This window comes from Sceloporus occidentalis, unplaced genomic scaffold (genome assembly GCF_023333645.1).
Source record: "Sceloporus occidentalis isolate IW3139 unplaced genomic scaffold, rSceOcc1.0.p SCAF_9, whole genome shotgun sequence".
Lineage (NCBI taxonomy): Eukaryota > Metazoa > Chordata > Lepidosauria > Squamata > Phrynosomatidae > Sceloporus > Sceloporus occidentalis.
In genome coordinates this window covers 10,329,856-10,356,678 of record NW_028316989.1, presented here as the reverse complement: position 1 = coordinate 10,356,678, position 26,823 = coordinate 10,329,856, and the positions used below count along the sequence as shown (strand labels likewise).

The window sequence follows — 26,823 nt, the reverse complement described above, 5'->3', positions numbered from 1 at the left end:
TTATTGTGCTTCCTTTTTGTTCTGAAGCACCTAGACGGCCATCAGAAGCAGATGAGAAACCCCCAGGGTCAAGGGCTTTCCCAGCACACAATGATCACCAATTAGCAGACACTAATCCTCTTTGCATATCCAGAAGCACAATCCCAGTCTGGGAAATCCAAATTAAAAGGGCAAAGATACCAAGGGAATGCAAACATAGCAAATAGAAGAGTTCTAACTGTGAACTATTTTCAGTGTCTAGTTTTCTGCAGTGTGGGAAATTTGGGGACGGTGGGAAATTTTCAATGAGAGGAAGGATTCACATTGTGGAGGTAATGCCTTCATTTTGCCCCCTGAATATCTGCAACCTTCCCCAATCCCTTTCAGTCAAACATTAACACAAAATGAGTCCATGTTACAGTAGAAGCATTATTAATCCTGTCCCCAAATCAGTATTTATTATGTCTTTGTAGCTAAACTCATTTCAAGTGGAGGGGAACCATGCCGAGCCAAGACACAGCTGATTTACAGGCAATGGAAAAAACGGATCATCTTTCTGTCAACAGACATAGATGACACTGATTTTATTTTTCAACATGCACAGTCAGTGTCTCTTACAAAAATTGAAATCAGATCTAGGCAGATCGATATCCAGGGAATTAATTAAGTCAAGACAAACCATCTGCTTGCCCTGCTGAGGTGTGTCTCTTCCCCTAAAGGTACATCTGTCAGCTTTTGGAGAATGAACTTGATTTTGTCTGCATTCAGAACATGTACAAGATAGGAAGCAAGCCATAAAGAGGCAGTGCCAAGGTGGTTTTATAAGTATGAAAATTCCTTCTTTTGCTCCTCATTCTTTTTAATAACAAGTAGAAATGTGAAATTCTGACCTCTTCGAATAGCATACTCTCCCCATTTGCCTTTACTGTAAAATAGGGATGGGAAAATGTGCAGCACTCCAGATGTTTTATAACTGCAACTCCCACAATCTCTCACTATTGGTTTTCCTGGATAGGGCTACTGGGAATTGCAGTTCAGCATCTAGAGGGCTGCATGATTCCTAACTCTGCTGTAGAGAGAGGTTTACCGTCTATTTATGCAAATCAGGAGACAAGTGCGTGTGGCCCTCCACATGTTCCTAACTGAAAACTCCATCAGTCTTCTTCACCATTGGCTCTGGTGGCAAGGGCTACCAAGAATTTCCATGTCAGCATTGTGCTGAATCCCCTCAGAGTTTATTCCAGACTTTAAAGGAAATTCTGTGGGTTCAGCACTCTGGGCGACTCCTTTAAAGTTTGGAATAAAACCCAAAGTGAATTTACTGAAAGCCTGACATGGAAACCACCACCTCCTACTGTTTGCAATTCAATAACCAGTAGCACCATACAATAGCACATTGTTACCCCAAAGATCACCCCCTCCATGCAGGGTCCCTTTGTTTGATATAAACTTTCTATTAAACGGACTGGCAAAAGGCTTGTAGACCTGAGAGTGTCCCAGTGTGGAGGAAGACACTTTGACTATACAGTCAACCCTCCTTATACACCTATTTTTTATCCACGGATTCAAGCATCCACGGCTTGAATTTTCCATTTTATATAAGGGACACCATTTTGCTCTGCCATTGTATTTAATGGGACTTGAGCATCCACAGATTTTGTTATCCATGGAGGATCCTGGAACCAAACCCCAGCAGATAACAAGGTCCTACTGTATAAGGAGAGCCTGTAGGCTCACAGCAGGGGAGCACTTAGTTCAAAGCCCAGAGGAATCTGCCAATAATCAAAATCTGCATAAGCCCCTCATTGATGGAAAGAATTGTGTGTGAGATATCTGTGTTTGCAAGTAAACAGAAGTTCAAGGGTATCTCCCTTCAGGAGATGTATGCCTTCCTTCAGGGACATCTACATGAATGATCAGGTGATTCTTAATGTCCTTGCTCATTCTCCCACCTGGAAAATCCATTTAAGTCCCAAATTTGACAAGGATAGGTTTTGCCCTATATATGTGCCCACTTTGGCAGTTCCAATTTGGTCTCAGTTCAGGTCAGACAGACACTCTGTCCGAATCTCCCTTTACTCCTTGGTACAAGCAGGGCACCCATGATTCTAAGGCAGCTTGCTGAGCCAGAATCACTTCACTATGTCACCCCTCCCAATCAAAGCAACCCACCTGAATCGGGTACAGTTTTACCCTCTGCTAAAACATCTACGCCACTGTAGATTACCACACTACACTGCTTTTCCACTTTAACTGCTCTGGCTACCTCGTACTGCATTCTGGGATCTGCAGTTTAAAGAAGAGCATTTAGAATTGTCAGCCAGAGAGAACTGGGGGACACTAGGGTTGTCACCCAAGAGGAAAGAGAGCAATAGCTCCAAAATGTTTGGGGACCACTGGTCTAGTGAGTGGCTAATGTGAGTTGTATCTACTGGAAGGCTGGACAAGACGATGTTACAAAACATCAACTATTAGGAAGACTAGACAAGTAAATGCCTCCTTTCTGAACCCCAGTGAGCAGTTAACAGAAACTATTCTGATAATGAACAAGCTGAAAGCTCATTGTTTCAAGAAATTGTAGAAGCTGCCACTGGCATGCAACAACCTGTTAAAACAAAAGTGCCAGATGCTGCAGTTTGGGAAATGACATTATGGAGGAATAGAGCATACAGTGTTTAGAGCCGGGCTGGGGAATCTTTGGCCATCTAGATGTTTAGGACCTCTGCTTTTGTTATTCCTTCCTGGCCATGTTGCCTAGTGCTTCTGAGCTGGAATCTAAAATATATAGAGGGCCACACTTTCCACAACCCTGATTTAGAGGGCCTTCTATGCCCCAGGAAATGAAAAATGATAGAATTATTTAACCACTACTTTTAAAACACCCTAGGAGTTAAAACAGAATGCATAGGTTTCTCAAGGCAAGATTGATTTGCCTTTGCAGCAGCTTTCAATGAAAGCTTCCAGTGACATCTAGAGGCAAGCAGCTTAATTACTTGCATTTTGTGCCATTTTTGATAGAATATGTGTACCTTCAAAGGCCTGTTTATTATGCTTTTGGAACTTGGCATTCATTAGATCACATCTATTTTGAGGAGTATTTCTGAAATACAATGGAGTTCAATCACACGAGGGCCTAAAATATTAGGGCAAAGAAGGCAGGGATTGGTGTGTGTCAATAGATGTTCACCCATTCACAGCTCCCAAAGAAAAACCACACAACACAATAGCCATATTCACTGTGGTGTTATATTGTTGTAGATCATATGTTGATTAGGCTATGCCAACATTGCAAAAGTGCAACAATGATCATGTCATTAGATACACCATAATGGCTCACAGAAACTAAATAAAAACTTTAATGAAACAAAATATCCCTATCTGGAAAATACTTTTAACCAAGATACAGAATTGGAAAAATTCAGTCTTCTATTTCTTCCAGTGCTTCTATATCTTCAGAATCAAGGCGCTTTATAACAATCTCTAGAAAGAAAGAAAGACAGAGGAAGTTACTTTGTAGTTCATTTGTGTGTAAACCCAGTACTGAGAGTAGATGCAGAGTTCAAGGTTTTCTAATTAGATTGCATGTTTGAGCTGAATCTCCTCCTCTTCATGTACAAGGGTTCCATACTGAAAGTAGACACTAGATACAACTTTGTATGGCTCAGATTAGCAGAGTACTTCTGCATGCAAAACCACACTACATGGGAGACATTTGCCATGATCGGACCTACCATAAAGCTACTGAAGTCTCCCCTCCACCCACAAATTAATAATGCCGGGAAGTTGGCAAAGGTCAATCACAGAAGTGTCTGGCTATGTCCCTGTAGAGAGATGTGAAGCAACTGAGATACTGATCCTGAGGCTTCCAGAGGTCTTGGCAGCTTTGGGATTGTTTTTGCAGAGGTGGGTACAGTGGAGAGAGGTGCAGCCTGCCAATGTTCCTGGGGACCAATGTGGGCCACTAGCTCTAAATTACCAGCTTAACGCAACCCAGTTCAAAACTTTACATTACATCCCTGTCAAAAACTAAAATCAGTGAAACTGCCTGCACATATAAAGGTTATTTGGGCATCAAGAATAATTTACATTCATATAAATAATTAGATGCCACTCCTAAAAAGAATAATGTATAAGTTATGTATAGCTCATGTATAAATCAACTTTGTGTCTAAACTGAGTTCAGGTTTGGGGGCCAGAATTATGGATTTTGCTATGATCCATGAAAAAGTTGTGGGTAAAACTTAGAGGTGTGCATACACACACACACACACACACACACACACACACACCTCTCCCTTAAAAAATGCACAAAGGCAACATATTTAGGAAGTGCTAAAGAGAAGAGGATCTGTTTATCTGAGGGGTTACAATTAGACAGGGCATTACTGATGTTGAAATATCTACAGCTATACAAATATACACAGGAAAAAGAATATAAAAGAGGAATGAAAATGTGGCCTGGAAAAAAGGGGGTAGGGAATTACAGAGCTGGAAGAGACCACAAAAGCCATCTACTTCAACCCACTGCTATGCAGGAATACACAGTCAAAACACTTGGGGGTGCTCTGATTGTGTTTTCCTGTATGGCAGGGGGTTATTTTATTTATAAATAAGTATTTACCCTGAACTGAGCTTGAAAGCAGATAGGAATACAGAACATTTAATACAGAAAAAAGGTGGTTGAAGGCGACTCCAGATAGAATCCAGAATTAGTTGACAAGAAACAAGGACCCTTAGTCTCTCAGTCCTAGAGACAAGGATGCAGAACTACACCTGCTTTGTTCTGGCACCAATTTTTCAATGTGAAGTTGAAGGCTTTCATGGCCTGCATCCATAGTTTTTTGCCACAGTTGCTGGCAAAACGTCAGGAAGAAACTCTGCTAGAACATGGCCACTTAGCCCGAAAAACCCACAAAAAACTACCAATTTTTCAGTTAAAAAGATAATGCTAAGGAACACATCTGCTTTGTTAACTGAGTTATACTTGCAGTCTAATTGACGTGTAATTAAGGCATGAGTCTCACTAGCCAAATCTGCTTTCCTTCAGCAAAGGCTAGGCAAAGGCACGCCTTTAAAAAAGTTACTGTTATCGATCTAAGTATTGTCATTATCAGAGTAGATCAAACACCCAGTAGATCAACACCCAGCATCAGCTCTGCTCTCTCTTTCAGACAAGGAACACCTCCTCCCATATGCATCTGCCCAGATCCTTAGGTCATGGTCAGAAACCCTCTTATAGATTCTTTTTCCAGAGGAAGTTAGTCAAATGACTACAAGAGAGAGGGCCTACCTGGTTGTAGTGCCCTATTTAGGGAGTATCCCTCCCTACAGACGATCTTCTGGCGTACACTACAAACGTCTTTCTCTCAGTCTCAAAGGTGCAACAGTATCCCTTTGCATTGAGGCTACACTGTTATATTTTCAGCATTCAGACACCCCCCCCCCTTTTTACAATGATTTTCAGATTTTATCTGCTCAACGTTTCCTTCCTATGTTTTTTATTGTATTCTTTAGTTCTTTTACATAGCAAGTTTTAAAAACCCCAAATTGCTGTACATTTTAGGAGTTCCACTGTATGGCACAAATTGAAAGAAAGGGAGCATATTTCTGAAGAAAGACTCAAATACGGATGATCCTGACCTAATATTCTAACATTCTGCCAGAAAAGTTCAGATGGAAATAGAATTCTAATAAAACCAAATTTAAAAAGGAAACAAAATTACTCACTGAAATGCTCTTGAATTGAGAACAGAAGTGGTACATTATGTTTTTCAACCATGTTAAATGCTAGACCATTCTTCCCAAATCGACCTGTTCGACCTATGCGGTGTAGGTAAGTCTCAAAATCAGCCACATGCAACCCTTTTGTAGGCAGACTGAAATTGACCACGATTGTGACCTGCTTCACATCAATACCTAAAAGGCAGCATAAACATAGTTACCTTATGCTGAAATGCCTATGCTAAAGCATTCTGGAAGCTCAAAACATTTTTGCTTCTGCAAACCTTACCTCTAGCACAGACGTTGGTTGATATGAGGACTTTGTCTTTCCCATCACGGAAGTTCTGGATCACAACTGCCCGTTGATCAACGGTAAGTTCCCCGCTCAGCAGGGTTGCTTGGTGTCCATCTTTTACCAGTGACCAATATAACCATTTAGCATTTTTACGAGTCTATCAAAAAAATGTAGGAAACAAAGACACAGAAAGATTATGACCACAGCCTTGCTAGAGAAAAGACCTGGGTAGCTTTCAGCATGTTATCCTCAAAGCATCCATTTCTCTCATAATTTCTCCTATCTTGGATTCCCAATGACACCCATTAATAAGAGTGATCTGATTTAAATAGAATTCAAAGGCATACAGTAGTCGTGTTAATCTAGAAATCAGTATGCAAAGGGATCTTGTAGCACCTTTAAGACTGACTGAAAGAAAGAAGTTGATAGCATGACCTTTTATAGACTTGAGTCTACATCCTCAAATGCATGTTTTATTTCGGTTAGCTTTCTTTCTGTCTACGCTGCAGAATAATCCAGGTTGTCACCACTTTAACTGCCATGGCTCAATGCTATGGAATACAGGAAACTGTAGTTTTGTGAGACATTTAGGTTTCTCTGTCAGAGTGCTCTGGTGCCACAATAAACTACAATTCCCATAATTCCATAGCATTAAGACATGGCAGTTAAAATGATGTCAAACTGGATTATTTGCGTAGTGCAGATGTAGACGGAATCTCAAAGATTCTACAAGATCCCTTTGTTTACTGATTCAAATAGTAATTCACTCTCTTGGTCAAACTAGAAAGTGAGGAAAGAATTTGTGGCCTTCCAGATGTTGGACTGCAATTCCCATCATCCTTCACCACTAGTTAGGGCTAATAAGAGTTTTAGTCCAACATCTGTAGCTATGTGTGTCCCTGTGGACATTGTCAGACCCTATATGAAAATACCAAATCTTAAGATCCTTGGGAGTAGGCATTCTCTTGATTTCCCCATCACAGGCTCATTTGGTGAGAACACTGGAGTTGGCTTCCTCAGTGGCTGATCCCATGTGTCAGGAATGGGCAACCATAGCTTAGCTTGATTATATTTCTGTAGATAGTAGTAACATTATTTAGCTGAGCTTGAGCATGAATTTCCTTTAGTTCCACTAGTAATTGCTGGTGATTTTAATGCATGTATAGGTTCAACTAACCAGGCCACTGCTAGGGCTTTAGGAAGCCCAACTGAATTGTGGGAAGATTTGAACATGCGTAACTCTAAAGATATGAAGATCAATGATTCTGGGCTCATTTTTTATACATTAGTAACAAAACTAAATTTAACATTAATTAATGGCTCTCATTTAGACAACTCAGAGGGAGAGTTTACTTATATAAGTAACTTTGGTGCAAGCACAGTTGATGATGTGATTTTTTTTATGCTTCTCAATCCTTATTTCTGACTTTTACAGTTGATTCAGTAGTTGGTAGTGATCATCAGCTGCTTAGATTCTCCTTGCAATGGCCTAATAGTGCTACCATAAATGCTGATCTCCATACAAACTTTGAGCAAGTACTACTAACATCAGATAAAAGGATTAAATGGATTCCCTTGCTGCAATCAGATTTGTAGCAGAGGCTTTATTCAGAAGAATTTTGAAATTGAGAAATGATCTGATCCAAGCATTCAGTATTGAACCAGCAACTGTCATGTCTAAGAGCTATTAACAGCCATTCGTCTGTAGTTCAGATATGTTCTGTTTTCCACTTTTGGGCAATAGCATTCCTACCACAGAAACTATATATAGGATTTTTCTCCAATATTTTCTTGCAGGTCATTTTGTCCATCATACTGAATAGATAGATTTCCAGTATCATTTCAAATTTTATATTCAGTATTGTTCCAGAACTTCCTTATATGTGGCCAATTCCACCAAATTCCAATGGTTGTTCCACATTTCTAACATTTGTTGTTTCCTGTTTTGTATATTGTTGCTATTTTTGCTGGAATTATAGGCCATCGTAATTCTATTTTTTTTAAAGTTCTCATTAATATTTTGGCATTTTATGAATTGTAAGTTCTTTTTCTGGCATAATATCAGCCTTCCAGATAGATTTCTCTGCTGATGCTTTTGGACCGGTGTATCATGGAGTCTTTAATAACAACCTGTTTTAGTTTTCTTTTGAGGAGGAACTTATACAGTCCACCCTTGGCTTACGCGGGGGATCCGTTCCGGATGCCCCCCCTGCGTAAGTCAAATACCGCACATGCTCAAGCCCCATTCAAGTGAATGAGGCTCGTGCATGTGGCAGCGTGCGCATGGCATGGGCCTGCACCCCATTCATCCAAATGGGATGTGCCACCCTGTGCGCGGCTTTCAGCATATGCTGAAAGCTGCATATAACACCGGCACACTGTATATCTTAGATGTTAGTTTCTGCTCATTTCCTTCTACTAGGTTATCTAGTTCAGTCTTCTTCATCTCAAATCCTTGTTTTAGATCTAACCAATGTTTTTATTTCTAAATCTTCAATGTCTTCTATTGATTTCATTTTACATCAATTTTGATTACTCTTTTGTTTTAGATCTTAACCATGTTTTTGTGTACGTTCTTCCAAAAATGCCCTCATGGTCAATCTATGGGAACAGATGGTACAAGATGGAAGGAGATGTGGTCATGGGAAAATAGTAAAAAGGAGAATGTTTGATTTAAAGAGAAATGGGGTGTTAGCCCACTCAGAATTTGAATTATTGTATGTTTTAACCATACTGTAATGTAATAACAGTGGACTCTCAGTCCTGATGCAAACATCTATAGTTTCTAGTTTTAAGACTGAATGCTTGGATTTCAGAACTAAACCATTCCTATACATGACACCAAGCTGTGGAATTACTTGCTAATGGATGCTAGGCTGACATCCTTCTAACCTCCCTTTTACTGCCAGGGAAGGATCTTTTCATTTACACGGTCATTAGAATATTAACTGGTTGACTAAAGGTCTTTTGCAGGTGTGTGCTGTATTTTTATCTTCGGTGGTAGGTTTTAAATTATATTATAAATTTTAGGTTAATAGTGTTTAATATGATTGCTTGCTAAATTATATTTCAACTTTTTTTATCACCAGGTTTTTTTTATAGCTCTATCTTGCCTTAACTTTACTGTATATCACCTTGGATCCTATCTTGGGGGAAAAGCAAGATATTAATAAAATAATAAAATAAAACTGCAGCTCCTACCATCCTTAGCCACCACAGCTGATGCAGGCCACACATTCCCCACCCTGATTCATAGCTTGCTCTGCATACAAAATGTTGGGAGAATTTGCCTTAAGGTGTTCTACTCTGCCCCTCAAAAAAGTAAAGAAGGGATGTGCCCAGTGTGAAACTACACTACTCTGCTGGTTGTGTTACAATGCAAAAACAAACAAACAAACAAACAAACAAACAAAACCACCACCAAACAAACTCATAATCATGACCCACCACTACTCTGTACCTACACTATCCCAAAAACTTTGCTGTGGATTCTCTGTTGACCTCTTCCAAATTATGTACAATCTAGGCAAGTGCCTTACCTGGCAGAAGATGATAGCCTGGCCAATAGTGATGCTGCCATAGATATTGCATAGGGCTCTGTATTTATCTTCCTTGTTCTCACACTCAAAGTAATACTGTCTGATATTGCTGAGAGTCAGCTCCTCTCGGCGAAGCTTAATAATGTTTGGATCAGGGACGATGCGCTTTGCAAACTGTAGCACAGGGTCCTCAAAGGTTGCTGAGAAGAGAAGCATCTGGCAATCTTGAGATAATGCTCTGAATGGGTTGGGGGAGAGTTCAAAAGTATCATTGCTTTTATCAGTTATGTAGACAAATCCTCTGCCTAAAGTTCATGACAAATGAAACAACTCATCAGGGGATATCTGTAGCTCAGTATTCTTCTTTCTACATGATATCCATGCATCATCTCCAATTATGATTGGCAAAGATGCCTGTATGGAAATCTCACTGACAGCCAATGTTGATTATACTGAATTACATCAGTGGTGGGCAACTGTGGAGTTCACAGGCTGTAATATTCCCCTGAAGGACTTGTACAGCGCCACACACTCCTCCACCAGTCAAAACAAAAATTACCAACCCTCCCCCCCACAAAAACAAAAAACACTTTCCCACCAAAATACACCCACATCCTTTAGGGGACTGTTGGAGGGTACTTCTGCCATGTTGGGGATCCATCATGGAACATTTTTGGTTTAGGATAGATCTTTTCTTCAACAGAAAGTGACTGGAAGGTCAATTTCCAGGTCTTTTCCTGTAAGAAAAAGACCTTCTCTTAAGCCTTAAATTGTCCAGGGGGGCCAAACTGTGGTAAAATTGCCCCCAACACTCCCAAGGGAAATTGATGGACATTTGTGGAAACACAGCCAGCCCACGGGCTGCATTTTCCATATTTTGAACAGATGTGTCAAAGATCTGACTTGATATAAAGCGGTAGCTTCCACTGTTTGAGGTCCCTGTGTTAACTCTAACCTTGCTTTAAATCTTCTGGGAAAGACTTCTCTATGAAACCCTGGCAAGAGACTGTCAATCAGTGCAGACAACACCAAGCTAGATGCACCAATGGTATGATTTCGAATGAAGTATGTGGTAAGCCCTACCTGAAGATTCCAAAGATTGAATCTGGCACTTGCTATTGGGATCAGCCTGCTGCACCTGGCCTGCTGCACTTGGCTGAACGGAGGCTCCTCCTGTAATTCCCAATCTCCCAAAACTAAATCCAAACATCTCACAGAAGAGGTGGGATTTTAGGAAAGACTTTAAGAGAAGTAAGTAATAAAGAAGATTTAAAGTAAAGAAGATGACACCACACAGGCACCCAGGGAAAAAATGTCAATGGAGCAGAAGACAGAAAAACAGAAGTACAGGAAGAATGGACATGAGATGTAAACTGAAATTAGAAAGGGACTCAAGATAGAACTGTTGAGCAGCCAGGAAAAAGAGTTGTAATCTGGGCAAAAGCAGAAAAGAAATGCCTCTGAGAAGACAGCCACACTTGAAGGAACCAAACTTTCCCCCCCTATGGTCCACATGCTTCCTTTCCTGCCTGTCTCAGGGCAGATCTCTGGTATGGATTCCTCCTCTCACCAAATGAGTTAAAGAGAAATATATCTGAGAAATGTGAACAGCTATGGAGAAGGAAACAAGCATGTACCAACATTTTGCACCCACCCTAGCTTGCCACTGTACATGCAAAGAGAAAAACCACTATGCCTGCACACAACTCTTCTGACAAAGCAATAAAATTGATGTAAGAAAAGTGTCTTGTGGATCAGACTATAGTTTATATCTGAAGTTACTTTTCTACAGGTAAGCCATACAAAGCCTGCACTTTCCTTAAATATTAAGATGACTGAAAAGCAAGCTTTATTGGTGCACACATTTCTTTTTTAAAATCCGTTGATCTAAATTTTCAAAAAATCTATGCATATAGCACTTTCAGCAAGGAGCAAACTATTTCTTCAGAAATTTTCTAAGTAGCAAGCAAAATATGTTTACCTCTGAATACGGACACTCTGGTCTGAAAAATTCTGTTTGCTCATCAAGACATCTGCTTCATCCAGCACAAATACATGTATCTTTCGTATATCCATAAACTTTAGCTTGAAACACCAATCTAACAGGGTCCCAGGGGTTCCAATCACTATTTGTTCTTTTATTACAGTTCCTCTTGGCACTAGACAGATTTAAGTTAAAGGAAAGGGGGAATTAATGCTATGTTTATAGCTACTAAAAAGGCATCTACATGTATGAAATGTGACTGAATATGTATTTTACAGCAAAAATTGGCAAGGAGGTTTGCATGACTTCCTTTTACATGTTTAAATGTTAAGACAGCAAGACAGACTTATAAATGCATTAAAGTGAAGCTCTTACCTCTATTCCCTTGAACTGCGTACGCAACTTTTATGTTGACAAAAAACTTTCCCATCTTCTCAACTACACGTCCAGTTTGCACAGCCAGTTCAAATGTAGGGGTCACACAGAGGCACTTCAGGATGAGACCACAAAAATGGAATGAGACAAAGAGACAGAGCAAGTTTCTTTCAGCTCATCTGTACACTAATTTTTAGTCTTCAAAATGGCAACTCGCATAGCTATTGTGAGTTGCAGTTTATGGCCTCAATCCAACATGGCTCAGTGTAGCATATAGTGCATGCACAGCTACCACTATGCTGAGACATTTATCACTATGCAGTCCTATTGCAGCCCTGTTGAAGAGCTCCCTCTCCATGGCTAATCTGTGCCTTGCAGGGAGTTTGTGTTTGTGTGCGGGAGAGTGATGGGGATGGAGCAGCACCTAGTTATGTGTATTCTGTGTTCCTGTATGACAGGGGGTTGGACTGGGAAGCCCTTGTAGTCTCTTCCAGCTCTATCATTCTATATCCCTGTGTTACACAGTGACTACCTACCTCTGCTGCTGAGTTCCACAGTTGTCCTGTGGAAGCTGCAGCATCTGAGGCAATCTCTTCATATCTGGCTATTGGCTTTTGCAGCCCTACCTTGCTCACCACAAGGTGTGATGCAGCAGCTAAAAAGGCCAATGTGGTTCTAGGCTGCATCCATAGAAGCATAGTGTCTAGATCAAGGGAAGCAATAGCCACTCTATTCTGTTTTGGTCAGGCCTCACCTGGAATACTGTGTCTAGTTCTGAGCATCGCAATTCAGAAAGGAAGTTGACAAGGAAGTTCTTGCTCCCTGCAGGTAATGCTTTCTTTTTATTCTTAGTTTCAACTAGTATCTCCTCCAGTGAGTCACCAAATGACATCTCCCCTTCAAAATGGTAAGTTGATAAACTGGATTTGGACTTTTCATCCAATTTCTCTTTAAAGTGTATCAGCCATATCAGAACCCAAAGCTTGAGCAGAAAATTGTACTGAATCTAGACTAGTATTTATAATTAAGGCAAAAGTTGCCAGAACTTTATTGAAACTTGGCCTCTATTTAATTAAAAGTTCCTTAGCCTACTTTCTGGATGCCATCGCATTAAAATGTTTTAAAAAGGGAATATGATCATACAATTTTAGCACTACATCCTCATGAGACCTTTTTAAAGCGTCTTCTAGTTTTTTGTCATTTGATGTTTTGAGGGAATCATTCTCTTTCTTAAGAAAAAAAGAACCAAATGTGAGAACTGTGACTGGAGCATTCACAAGGAGTCTTAGGTTTTGCCACCATTTCCCTAAATAAGGTGTTAAAGCACTTTGCAACAATAGTGCCAGACTGCTCCCAGTAGTCCAGGTGAAAACATATGGAAAGTATATAGTAAAGGATTTCCAGTAGATACAGTGAGGTGATCGGTGGTGTGAGGCGGTTAGCAAAACAAAAGAAAATGCCCAGGGATGTAGTTGTTTACTTTATCAGATCACAAATTGAAGAGGAGATTCTACAAAAGAATTTCAATACAAAACTGGAAATAGAAGGTTCAGAGATCTTTTTGTTCAAAGACCTACCTGCTGAAATTTTGAGAGAAGGAAGGACTTCTGTTTTTTTACTAATGTGCTTTGAGACTACGGTATTACTTATAAAGAGGAAAATCCAATAGGACTTTCGCTCATCTATTATCAGAAAAAATCTGGATAAAATCTATTCAAAAGGCTAAAATATTCTTAGAGCAACTGGAAAAGGATCATGATAGTACATCTGGACAGAAACCGGAAGAAGACAAATGGAAAATAGAAAGGAAAAATGAGAGATATTCTAATAACAAATTTGGGATTCATCCACAACGCAACGAGGAATCAGAAACGTTTGAGGGCAAAGACAAAGAGGGTGCTGATGAGACACGATTAGGGGCTGTAGGAGGCCGCCTTCTGGCAGAGAGAACAGAGGAACTATTAGCAAGTGAAGGAGAAGGGGACAAAGGTGTATTAAATACATTTTCTTTCATGGGTCTGAACATACAAGTAAAAAAAAATGTCCAACAATTAAAGTGCATGTAGTGGCATAAATGTATGCACTTCAGAGGACATATAATAAAGGTGAAAGTACACAACCAATAAAACCAAATGCGTTTCGACTCACGTCTTCCTCTGTGATTGTTGGGCATTTTTTTTTTACTTGTATGTCATTTGGGATCTATAGTTTTCAGCCTTTTATATTTATTGGCAAAACTTGTACTTTATATTCGGTATGCAAACTGCCATTGTATACTATTTGTTGCTTTCATCTTTGGGCAAAGCGCAGAGCCTTGAATACCTACAGTTGGCCTGAATGTCAGAGAATTATCGCTAATATACTACTATTTTTGAACACTTTGGATAATAAAACTTTTTAATGAATTTTTCTATTGATACTTTTCCCTAGACTTTTTTGTTTTGCTAGTCAGTTTGTTTGTTTGTGTTTGTTTGGGACAACACCTTTGCGTTTTTACCAATTTTGATTCCTTTCAACTGGCAAAGTTAACAGAGAAACGTTAATTTCTCTATACAAAAAAATGATCCCGGTTGTGACTTGTCAGACAAGCTGAGAAGGCACAAAACCTTGATGCACCCACCCAGGTCCTGACTCCCTTTCCAGCCAAGTAGCCCAGTTCTGGAGTCTTTCTCTCTCATGCACACATACATATACCTGGAAATGTAAGCGGCAAAGAGTCTTACAGCTTTAAAAAGCATTTATTTCATTAGTCCTGTTTTGCCTGTTCTTGTTACTTAGAGTGTCAGGCTTAATTAATCACTGGCAGATAAAAGCCAACAGTTTGATTAGGAAGACAGAAGGATAGGAAGCCATTATTCTTCCGTACTTGTGATAAATTCCTTTTTAAACATAAGAGCATTTGCATTTATATTTCTCTGTATAAAAGGGGTATGTGAGATTTTCTGTTGCTTACAGTATAAAGAGAAACAATTCTAATCAGGGAGGGGAGAAATGAGGGTGACCTTCAGAGAAATGAAACTTAATTAGGAAAAGGGGCAGAGATAGGAGGTGCTGGATGGGGATCCCAAACCTGTATGTGATAAGCTTTAAGTGCACATGAAGGTTACAATCCTGGAATAGTTCTCAAAGGTGCAAAAGAAAAGAGAGCCATCAATTGCATAGTGTTTTTAGATAATGCTATTTTAGTGAGAGAATAGCCCTGGTGGCACAGTGATTAAATGCCAGCACTGCAGCCATTGTGAGTTCAATCCCAGGCAGGTACTCAGGCTTGACTCAGCCTAGCATCCTTCTGAGGTCACTAAATGAGTACCCAGCTTTTTGGGACAATTACCTTACAGTTGTAAACCGCTTGGAGACTGCTTAGTGTAGTATGAAGCAGTATATAAATGAAGCTGCTATTGCTCTTGAGATGAAGTCCATAGCCTACAGCATTTTGTATTTGTTGACAGCCTGCCATCCAACTACTACTATCCAGGGCTCACCTGTTTAGCTTCCAAGATTAGACAGGGCCTGGTATCGTCAGGGTATTTAGGCCATCTTAGCATTAGTAAGGGTGGTATAAATGCCACTTCAGTAAGGTTAGGTTGTATGTCACCTTAATGATAGCTTCCAGGTTTTTCTAATACTATATGGATAATAATAAAGACATAGACCTTATGGAAAGCAAGGATCCAGACATTATTGGGGTTAATAATTTTATAAAAGGATCTAGAATACAAGCTAGCATTAGTGAACTGAGGATAATTCTAAAGCAAATTAAATTTATTTAGCCTCTTTTACCTGTGGAAATGTGTTGTTTGGGTTTACTCTGCTCAGCATAGCAAGAACAAAAGCAGCCGTTTTGCCTGTCCCTGACTGACTTTGTGCTATAAGATTTTGGGGTCTGAAATACAGAATCAAATTGATATTTATGCAAACTGAGGGCAATAGTGCAAATTATAGAAGAGAGCAGATGAACTATGTAATACATTCTTATCTTAAGGGAATACTAATTAGAGTATAACCAATAAGCAAGAAAGAAATAACATCCAAGGGGAAAAAACAACTGTGAAAAGACAGGAAGCACTGTGGAAGAAATATTTAAATATAAAAATTGAGAATACATTGAAGAAAATTGAATAATTGCTATTTACTGCAGTGAATAGAGAATATCCATAGGTGGGTTATCTCCTCCCACTCTTTGATAGGACCAATCCAAATTAGATTCAATTATACACCTGAATGGGAGATAACCCTTCTCATTCAAGTAATAAACTCCAGACTGAAACATATTTAGAAACCCATCCAAACAACAGGAAAAAAGTGGAAAACACATCTCACCCCCTATGAGAAAAAAAATTGACTGGCTGGTTTGGACACACTCCTTCTGTTGCTGAAAAGGAACTTCCAAGGTATCCATGTTTCTTTTTTAGAACCTCTGAAAATAGTAAGACAGGGGGAGGTCCTTACACTGATGGAGGACTAGGGACAAGGAAAAGCTCTCAGTCCTGGTGGGAACAATTGGTTTTGTGGAAATCTTTACATTTGGTGGCAACAGAAGTTTGAGCAGAGTCTCATACTTGATAGAAAAGCAATGGGTTGTTGCCCCCCTCCGTGAAACTACTAGCACCGCCAGTTTGAGTACCTTGTGCTGCCCTTTGCTGCTATTACCTGATCAACCTTCAATAAATAATGATGGCGTATTCCCTTTCCTCTCTGCCACTCATCATTGACAGGCATTGAAAATGCTACTAGCTCCATCACATGAATAGTCTTTTCTCATTATTTTACCCCTTTAAGAGGGCAGCCAGTAATCTGTCAGACAGATATAATAAAATACCTGTACCTTTACTTCCACTGCCTGCCAAGCCCATTGGGAAGATTCCTGCCACTGATGGTTTGTTAGTTGAATATCCTATTGATCCTTTTGCAACGTTCTGGGCAGATTGCACACCCATCATTGATGAGTGATAGAGGAGAATGATCCTTCATTATTCATGGAAGATTGAACTGGGACAGGCCAGAGTAACAACATCATGCAGGGCATCACACTGACTGAAGAAATCTGAGGATGCCTCCAAAGCCAAAATTCGTAGAAAAAAGTTCTCATCATCTACATAAGTGGCTTTGCTACTGGAGGCTACAGTGGAGTCCTCTGCAACTTATAGTCTTCCCAGCCATCCCAAAACCTTTCTGACATGTCAAGCACTAAACTACTGTCCATTCTCTCCACACCCTCCTTCTCTGGAATTCTCAACAAGGTCAACTAAATAAATTTTGAATCTAGACCAAGAAAAAGATAAGCTGGAGCTGAAAACTGAGAAAGGTTATCTCCCACTCAAGGATGGAGATGCTACTAATTTGAACTAGCCATTTGTACTGCATAATGGGAAGAATAGTTGTATCTTCCTCTACTGTGGGAAAACAGCACAAGACAATGAACAAAGCCTATTCCTAGGGATCTGACTGAGACATAAAAATCTGTGAAAACAATTTCAGAGGCAACTGATAACATGACTGGACAGGATGAAAAAAGGATTTGACACATGATATTCTATTATCACAAGGCACAGATGTAGAAAACAAGACTGTAAATCAATGAGAGGAAAATAAGTCATTCCACTAAAACTTATGTGTTGGCTGGAGGAAAGAAAAAGCCCTCTGTAAGTCATATTGTCCCTTAAAAACATAGGAAGAATCATGGTAGATTAAACCAAAGGCTCTTCTACTCTAGTAGTCTCTTCCTACAACAGTCAACATGATGACTACAGGAAGCTGGGACTCTTAAGACTACAGTTGACTCTCCACATTTGCGGCTTTGACTTTTGCAGATTTGATTATTTGCAGTTTTGATTAATATATTCTCTCCAGGAATCTCTAGGTCCTCCAGTGCAACTGTGCCAGAAGATGGCCATAGAGTTGTGATGGAGAACATAGACATTCCTAGAGAAAACGTTTCTCTAGCCATTTATAGGTACTCCAGCATGATTCTACAATTAACATCTGGCAGTGTTGACAACAGAGTAGAACTGGAGGACCTGGAGATTCCTAGAGAAGTCTCTCAGGTAAAAAGAACAGTGATTTTTGTTTGTGGCTTTTCCATATTCACAGGGGTCCTTCACCCCTAACCTCAGTGAATGTAGCAGGATAACTGTATAAGAAATCCAACATGAATTGGCTCAATTATTCACTGACTACTGGACACAGATACCTTCCAGACTAATAATACAAGTAACAGTTACTTTTAAATCAACTCACGGGTCAGCAAGCATCATCGGTAGTGCTGTTTCTTGTATCTTGGATGGTCTGTTGAAGCCCATGGCATAAATACCTTGCAACAGGTCAGACTTTCTGTTAAGATAAGAAAAGCTACAGTTTTCACAGGCAAGTAACTCAGGGGACGCTGAGTGAAAATTGAAGATTCAATTTCTTTGGGAGTTAATGTTTCCTGATCTCCAGGAATTATGAAGGCCTTAAGCAAGTATGTCATGACTTTCCAAACGTTGAGAAAAGTATGTAGAGACATCTTGTAGTGCCTTTAAGACTAACTGAAATAAAGAAGTTGGCAGCATGAGCTTTTGTAGACTTCGGTCTACTTCCCCAGATGTATACAGTGGAGTTGAAACCAGAGACAAATATATATATAAATGCCATTGGTAGGTGAGAATGTCAATTCAAATTGAAAATACTTTGTGTATGGAAATGAAGAAACAAGTCCATTTTCAACTATGGACATTACTGAACAAAGACACTATGAACTGGCCAACGTGTATGGAAATGAGGTTAAGAGGTGATAGCCCTGTTTAAATATTTGAAAGGATGTCATATTGCTGCTCCAGATAACAAGACCAAGAACAATGGATGCAAGCTACAGGAAAAGAGATTCCAGCTCAACATTAGGAGGAACTTCCTGACAGTAAGGGCTGTTCAATAATGGAACACACTCTCTCAGAGTGTGGTGGAGTCTCCTTCCTTGGAGGTCTTTAAACAGAGGCTGGATGGCCATCTGTTGGGGATGCTTTGATTAATGGTTCCTACATGGCAAGGGGTTGGACTGGATGGCCTTTGCGGTCTCTTCCATCTTGATGATTCTATGATTCTATGAACAACGGATGTAAGCTACAGGAAAAGAGATTCCACCTCAACATTAGGAGGAACTTCCTGACAGTATGAGTTGTTCAACAGTGGAACACGCTCCCCCGGAGTGTGGTGGAGTCAGCCTTAAACAGAGGCTGGATGGTCATCTCTGGGGGTGCTTTGATTGTGATTTCTTGCATGACAATGGGTTGGACTGGATGTCCCTTGTGGTCTCTTCCAGCTCTATGATTCTATGATACTGATGGGCAATCACTGGGTAAAAATATTCATGAAAAAATAAAACGTGAGTATATTACTTACAAATGTAATTCCTCAAAGGTTTTCACAGAAAACAATGGTGAGCTGGGATCACGCTGTAGAACTTCCACATGATGGCAGGATTCTACTAATGATTCTCTTATCAACTTATTTAAGAGAGAGGTTTCATCTAAAGTCCCTGTGTTTTGTGAACAAAATGCAAACATTAGTTAATCACATGAAGTATTAGACTATTTGCTTAAATAGTGGACTGGAAAGAAATGACAAGCCTGTAAAAAGAAACAGACAAACATACAGAAAGGTGAGCATGTGTTGATGCAACCCCTAATTATCTGGGAACAATGGGAAAACAAACTGAAAGTATTGATTGTACCATGATGAATTTCTCCAAGTTGCATTTACTTAATGCTTGTATCTATGGCACCTACCCATCAATTCATTCATAACAAAGATGCAGAATTTTTGTTCACCAGATATTGTTGGACTGTAATTCCCATCAGCCTTGGACAAAATAACCGATTGTGAGGGACGGTATGAATTACATTTCATCTGAAGGGCAACTCATTTCACATTCTTGACTCACAGGAATGTTGCATCTTCAAAGTCTTACGCTACAGAAGTTATGCACTCTCATCAAAATCTTAATACAGTGGTACCTCGGGATACGAATTACCCAGGTTACGAAATTTTCAGGATACGAAAAAAAATAATTTAAAAAAACTGTTTCGGGTTAAGAAAGTTTTTTCGGGTTACGAAAAAACTTTTGGTGCTTTTCGGCGCGATTTCGCACCAAATCGCGGCTTTTCCCCATTAGCGCCTATGGGGATTCGGCTTGCGAAAGCCTTTCGGGTTACGAAATTGACAGCGGAACGAATTAATTTCGTAACCCGAGGCACCACTGTACATTTGTCTACATCTATGTACCAAAATCTTAATACATTAAAACCGTCATCAAATCAATACAGCCATACCTCAGTTAACAAAGCCTCTGACAAAGAAGCTCCTCTTTACTCATCCAGACCTCTTTTCCTTCTTGTTTCCTATCTACCTGAAAGTTTTGTTTTGTTTAAGAGTAGCACTTGCACTGGGAGGGTGGTGAAGAACTGGAAACACTGCATTTCAAATTGCTAGGTTGTAGCTACATGTCTGCTGTAAACACTGAAATAAAGCTTAAACTGGGAAATAATGGGATGCTCCTGAACCAATCCTACTCTAGTTGTCTGTGCCTGTCTAGATACCACCTAAACATTAGAAGGAACTTCCTGACAGTAAGAGCTGTTCAACAATGGAACACACTCCTTGGAAAGTGGTGGAGTCTCCTTCTTTGGAAGTCTTCACACAGAGGCTGGATGGCCATCTGTCAGGAATGCTTTGATTGTGTTCTTGCATGGCAGTGGGTTGGACTGGATGGCCCTTGTGGTCTCTTCCAACTCTACGATTCTATAATTCTATGATTCATGCTATTCATACCTCTTGTACCATATTATCTTTTAAATAATTAATGTCCAGAAACACAGCTACTTTGTCAACTGAGGTATACCTGTATGTGCTGCTTCAGCAACTGAAGAATCTTCAAGATCAATTCATCTCACCATTTTTTTCTGTGGTTTAGGGATTCTACAAAAGAACAAGGATGTTTTGTTCATTCCAATTTTATTTTTGGTAACAAAAGACAGCCAGATAACAATTGGTAAGTGTCTCTTGCAGCATGTTATGAGATGATGAGCCACTGGAGAGCATACAAGCATCACCTTCTGTATGGGTTAGTAGATTCAAATGTGTCACCTGGATCTAACAGTATGTTTGGGATGCATTCACAGCAACTAGTCATCTCTACTGTTGTCTTGTGATCTTTTGTGATCATACCACAGAAATCCTGCATCTGGGCTATATTCTTTCAATTTGCAGATGATTTATATGATTGAATAGATGCTATATACAAAACCCCTTGCACATTAAATGGCAGCAAATCATGAAGAAAGGTAATAGAGGAAAGGAGAACAAATGTGGAACTCCAGATGTTACTGAACTGAAACTCCAAACATTCTTCACCACTAAGCTAGCTAAGCAAGCTCTGCAACATCTGAAGCACCACACGCTGCCCATCTTTGCTCTAGAATATGCCTGGTTCTATCACTTACACAATATATTTCTATCTATAGAAAGAGATGTTTTTGATCTGTTGAAGCTGTTGTTGGGTTCTGGCATGCAAGACAACAGTGCAGTCTTCAGAATTCCCACAGCAGCTCACTACCTTTATGCATACTCATTCTAGTTATAATCTTACCTCTGTCATCAGCCTCACTGTCATTGTCATCCCATTTCTCTGTGTCTCCACATCCAGTCTTATTATCAAATCTCCCTTTAAAATAAATTTACAGAACACTGTAAAACTGGTCTATACATGTTTAGTCACACAGTTGAAACTAACAGTTCATACATAAGTTAGGAAAGAATTTTTGTGAATGTCAGAACTGAGGATTATCTAGTTGGTTGAAATATAATTTAATTATATAAGAAGTAAGGCAACAATAAAACTTATATGGATTTTGGAGATTAGCTCAATATAGTGAAACAAAACCAGAGAATTCATCTGCCTGGTCATATCTATACTCAAAACCTATATATTTCTTTCCTTTTTTCTTAGCAAGCCAATGGTGGAAAAGATAACAGCATTATGTGTGGTAGAGATGAAAATATCCTGTTGGGGGGAGAGGAAATTTGGTGGATTTTTAACAGTCTAGTGCCAAAAAATTTAGTTTATCAGTGCAAAAACTGAGGACTCTGGGTTTCACAGAAAAGAAAAGAAAAAACTCCAATGAAATATCTTCTCTTTTGGAATGAAATAAATGTTTTGAAGACAAAGTTTGACTTGTTCAGAATTCCAAAACTGCAAAATAGCTAGATTTGTGTGCAAGACATTCAATGATTTTAGCCAATGAACATCCCTGTGCATATACAACATTCAAATTCAAGATGTATTTTTGCTACTGTGGGGTGCCACCTTCATGGAAGGAGCATATGGGTGCAGCCTCATTGCTTATGATGACAACGTACTTTTGAAACATTCAACGTTCATTTATTTAAAGTATTTATACCCAGCTCTTCAGCAACAAAGGCTTTCAGGGCGATTTACAAATCATTAATCTGGCAGTTCCCTGCCCTCAGGTTTACAATCTAAATAAGATATGACACACAAGGAAAAAGGAGTAACTTTGGGGGAGAGGATAATACTGTTAAATATTGTCAATGTGGAGTAAACTATTTTAACTAAGTATGCTGCTAGTCTTAAGGACATATGATTGAATAATACTATTTGTAACCAAATTGCACACTTTATTTTGCTTATTACAAAATGTATGTTTTATGTTTTATTCCAAGGGTATTAAAAGAACTGCCAGAAGTAATCTCAGAGCCACTAGCAATAATCTGGAGAGCAGAGGTCTCAGGAGACTGGAGGAAGGCAAATGCTGTCCCCATCTTCAAAAAGGGGGAAAAAGAGGATGCCAATAATTACCGCAGATTATTAAACAGAGGGCCAAAACACACTGCAGAAATAATCCAGTCTGAGACTGCTTTAACTGTCCTGGCTTAATGCTAGGGAATTCTGGGAACGGTAGTTTTTGTGAGACATTTTGCCTTCTCTGTCAGAGAGCTCTGGTGCCACAATGAACTACAATTCCCAGGATTCCCTAGCAATGAGCCAGGGACAGTTAAAGCGTTCTGAAACTGGATTATTTCTACAGTGTGCTTTGGATCAGAGTCTACGAACATTTAGAAGCAACAGCCATAATCACATAAAGTCAACATGGGTTTCTCAGAAATAAGAACTAATCTGATCTCTCTTTTTGATAAAATTACCAGCATGGTAGATGATGGGAATGCTGTAGATATAGCATATCTTGATTTCAGTAACGCCTTTGGCAAGGTCCCCTGTGATATTTATGCGAACAAGCTACTAAAATGTGGGCTAGACAATGCAACTATTAGTTGGATTTGTAAATCGTTGACTGGCCAAACCCAAAGGGTGTTCAGCAATGGCTTCTTTTCATTCTGTAGAGAAGTGACCAGTGGGTTCTGTCCTGAGCCCAGTGCTATTCAACATCTTTATCAATGACTTGGATGACAGAATTGGGGGCATACTTCTCAAATTTGCAGATGACACCAAATTAGGAAGGATAGCTAATACCCCAGAGCATAGGATCAAATTTGAAAATGGCCTAATTAGAGTAGAATAGACTCTGTACCATCACACACACACACACAAAATACAACCAACAATCCCCTTACCCGAAGAAGGTAAAGACTGAGGACATCTGTCAATCTTCAGAGTGTTGGAGGTGAATGTTCTACAAAACTAAAGTGGAAAACAAGAACACAACATGTTTGAAACATCATAACCTAGAAGAACCAATTACAAATATATGATATGCTAGATACAGGTCAAATTTGGTTAAAGGAGAGCAGAGGACTAGGCATAAAAGAAATGGAACCACTAGACAAGCAGACCAGGGGAAATTAGGAAAGGGGAAAGAACACAGAGGAAAGCTTTAGAGAGAACAGAAAAGGTACTGTGGAGGAGGAGGAATGTGAGCAGTGGAAAGTCCTGTTCAAGAAAGAGTGCTATCAAGAAGTGACAAATTGGTAACAGGCATGGAAGGCAGCAAATGAGACACAGACAAACATGGTAAGGGCAAATAAGAAAGCAGTGTTGATAAGGCTGTTGCATGCCTTCAAGTTCTTTCCAACTTATTGGGATTCTTTCTTGGCAAAGGGGGGCTCAGCAATGGCTCCTCTTCATCCTGGAGAGAAGTGACTAGTGGGCCTGCCACAGGTTAATGCCCTAAGCCTAGTGCTATTCAACATCTTTACCCATGACTTGGATGAAGGAATATAGGGCACATTTGCAGACGACACCAAATTAGGAAGAGTAGCTAATACCCCAAGGACAGGAGGAACAATTCAAAATGACCTTAATAGATTAGAAAGCTGGGCCAAAACTAACAAAATGAATCTCAACTTTGAGAAATGCAAAGTACTACACTTAGGCAGAAAAAATGAAATGCAAAGATATAGGATGCTGGGAACCTGACTGAACAAGACTATGTGTGAAAGGGATCTAGGAGTCCTGGCAGACCACAAGTTGAACATGAGTCAACAGTGCGATGCGGCAGCTAAAAAGGCCAATGCTATTTTAGGCTGCATCAATAGAAGAATAGTGTCTAGATCAAGGGAGGTAATAGTGCCACTCTATTCTGCTTTAGCCAGGCCCCACCTGGAATATTGTGTTCAGTTCTGGGCACCACAATTCAGAAGGGATGTTGAGAAGCTGGAGTGTGTCCAGCTTGGAAAGCATGCCCTATGAGGAAAGACTTAAGGAGCTGGATATGTTTAGCCTGGAGAAGAGATTGTGAAGAGGTGATATGATAGCCCTGTTCAAATATTTGAAGGGATGTCATATTATATAAATAAAGTGGTTGTTGTTGTTATTATATTGAGGAGGGAGCAAGCTTGTTTTCTGCTGCTCCAGAGACTAGAAAATGGAGCAATGGATGCAAGCTCCAGGAAAAGAGATTCCAGTTCAACATTAGGAGGAACTTCTGAGAGTAAGGGCTGTTCAACAGTGGAACACACTCCTTCCTCGGAGTGGAGTCTCCTTCTTTGGAGGTCTTTAAGCAGAGGCTGGATGGCCATCTATCGGGGATGCTTTGATGGAGAGTTCCTGCATGGCAGAAGGGGGTTGGACTGGATGGCGCTTGGGGTCTCTTCCAACTCTATGATTCTATGTTTGTTTGGGCATTATTTACATAGAATCACAGAGTTGGAAGAGACCGCAAGGGCCCTGGTCCAGTCCAACCCCATTCTGCCATGCAGGAACTCTCAATCAAAGCATCCCCAACAGGTCCTGCTCTCTGGAGCAGCAGAAAACAAGCTTGCTCCCTCCTCAATATGACCTTTTGGGTTCAGATGATCAACAAACTATAGATCCACCGAACCCTGGAGACCGGGGTTTGAATCCCGGCTCAGGCACAGAACCCACTGGGTGCCCCTGGGGCAAGTCACACTCTCTCAGCCTCAGAGGACAGCCAGGGCAAAACCCCTCTGAAGACATACTGCCAGGAAAACCCTTTTCCCTGACATGAGCCTAATAATGCATCTGAGGAAGTGGACTTAATCTATTATACATTCATTTATTTAGTTGTTCTATTTGTGTCCCGCTCTTTTTCCCAGGACTGGGACTCACTGAGCGGCTTCACGGCATTAAAAACAGCACCATAAAAACATAAAAATAAAATATAAAATAAATAAATACATTAAAAAGGAATTAAATTATTACCATGTTAAAACAGACAGTTTTTAAAAGAATAAAACATACTTTTAAAAAGATAAAGCTATAAATAAGAGGAGGGGGGAAAACTGTAACCAACTCCAACTCCCAGAATTCCACAGCCCTGACCCAGAGGGCCTTTAAAGCCGTGTCAAACCGGGCTATTTCTCCAGTGTGGAGGCAAAGAGGTTCATTATCGGGATTAACCAGGTTAATTAAGTCTAAGTTGCCAACTTCTTTCTTTCAGGTGCGTCCTGGTTTGAGAGACTAACATGGCGGCCAACGGTGCCGCTGAGCATGTGCAGAGTGCCTCGCTATGGAGAACACAGGCTTCCAAAAGGGTGCCTTCCATTTTGAAGGCGATGAGGGTGAAGGAGGCAGAGAAGCAGCCGGGGGAAGCTGAACGAGAGCCTTTCCTTCCCCTCAGGCTTACTTTCTGAGGGAGGCAACCGTCGCCCGCCGGGGAAGGGAGCCCTCCCGGCAACGAAGCCTCCTTCGCCGGCCACATTCCCTCGCCTTCGAAGCACGAGAGAACGAAGCGCGGCAGAAAGGGGCGGGGCCAAGGCCCTCCCACGTGACGCACAGCAACGTTGGAAGGGGCGGGGCCGCACGCAGCGCTCTCCCTCGCTCTCTCTATGTTGCTATGGAGACCGCTGAGGCCTAGAGTGTTTTAAGCAGCCTGAGAGGACAGTACAGAGATAAAAACGGTTTCCCGACGCTTTAACTGACAGGGTTCAATAATATGCCCTGGAATCCTGGGGGCTGTAGTTTCATGAACACACACACACACACATATATATCTATATGTTGGCCATATGTGAAAGCACAGTGACCTCCCACAATACCTCCATGTTGCCAACCCAAATGTACAACGCACAGAGCACAAGCTTTCCAAGCCCCACAGGCTTCTTTGTCAGGAAAAAAGTGTAATACAAATCATAAAAGATAAAAATAGATTATCATGGTGGCTGTCCGCCCTCAGAAATAATCCTGCATCCACACTGGAGAGATAATCCAGTTTGGCACCGGTTTAACTCTATCTAGATCAAGGCTATGGAATTCTGGGAGTTGGAGTTTGTTGTGGGGCCCAGAGCGGAGCTCTGCTCCGCTCTGGGCCCACAACAAACTCCAACTCCCAGAATTCCATAGCCTTGATCCAGATAGAGTTAAACCGGTGCCAGTATTTAATTTCACAGTGCTTGTGGGTATACAATATTTTTTGCCGTTCCATTGTCTGTGTACATAATAGAGATCATCTGGTTTGCCA

At 40.4% G+C, this 26,823-nt stretch overlaps 1 protein-coding gene across 2 annotated transcripts; it reads right to left on the bottom strand.

Moving 5' to 3' along the window:
• Positions 1–3,207: 3,207 nt before the first annotated feature.
• DDX25 (DEAD-box helicase 25) lies at positions 3,208–26,105 on the bottom strand. 2 transcript variants are annotated; one of them, XM_089538841.1, is made up of 12 exons: positions 25,990–26,105; positions 23,519–23,585; positions 21,516–21,590; positions 19,271–19,406; positions 18,131–18,223; positions 15,674–15,776; positions 11,894–12,008; positions 11,516–11,693; positions 9,535–9,772; positions 5,990–6,152; positions 5,707–5,895; positions 3,208–3,459 (listed from the first exon to the last, which is right to left on the bottom strand). In XM_089538841.1, exons 1-12 carry the CDS (start codon positions 26,062–26,064, stop codon positions 3,398–3,400), a joined length of 1,494 nt encoding a protein of 497 aa, XP_089394967.1. In that variant the 5' UTR covers positions 26,065–26,105; the 3' UTR covers positions 3,208–3,397. The 2 variants fall into 2 exon arrangements, with proteins under 2 accessions (XP_089394967.1, XP_089394968.1); XM_089538842.1 differs by lacking the exons at positions 23,519–23,585; positions 25,990–26,105 and adding an exon at positions 20,769–20,845.
• Between the last annotated feature and the right edge of the window lie 718 nt (positions 26,106–26,823).

What these genes read in the sequence shown, in the direction of transcription:
- DDX25 (XM_089538841.1), bottom strand. Translation starts at nt 26,064, where the DNA reads ATGTGGCCGGCGAAGGAGGCTTCGTTGCCGGGAGGGCTCCCTTCCCCG. An exon ending in CCGATGATGCTTGCTGACCC is followed by an intron (nt 15,777 to 18,130) that starts GTGAGTTGATTT and finishes TCTGTATTTCAG; the next exon opens with ACCCCAAAATCTTATAGCAC. An exon ending in AGGCTATCATCTTCTGCCAG is followed by an intron (nt 6,153 to 9,534) that starts GTAAGGCACTTG and finishes TTTTTTTGATAG; the next exon opens with ACTCGTAAAAATGCTAAATG.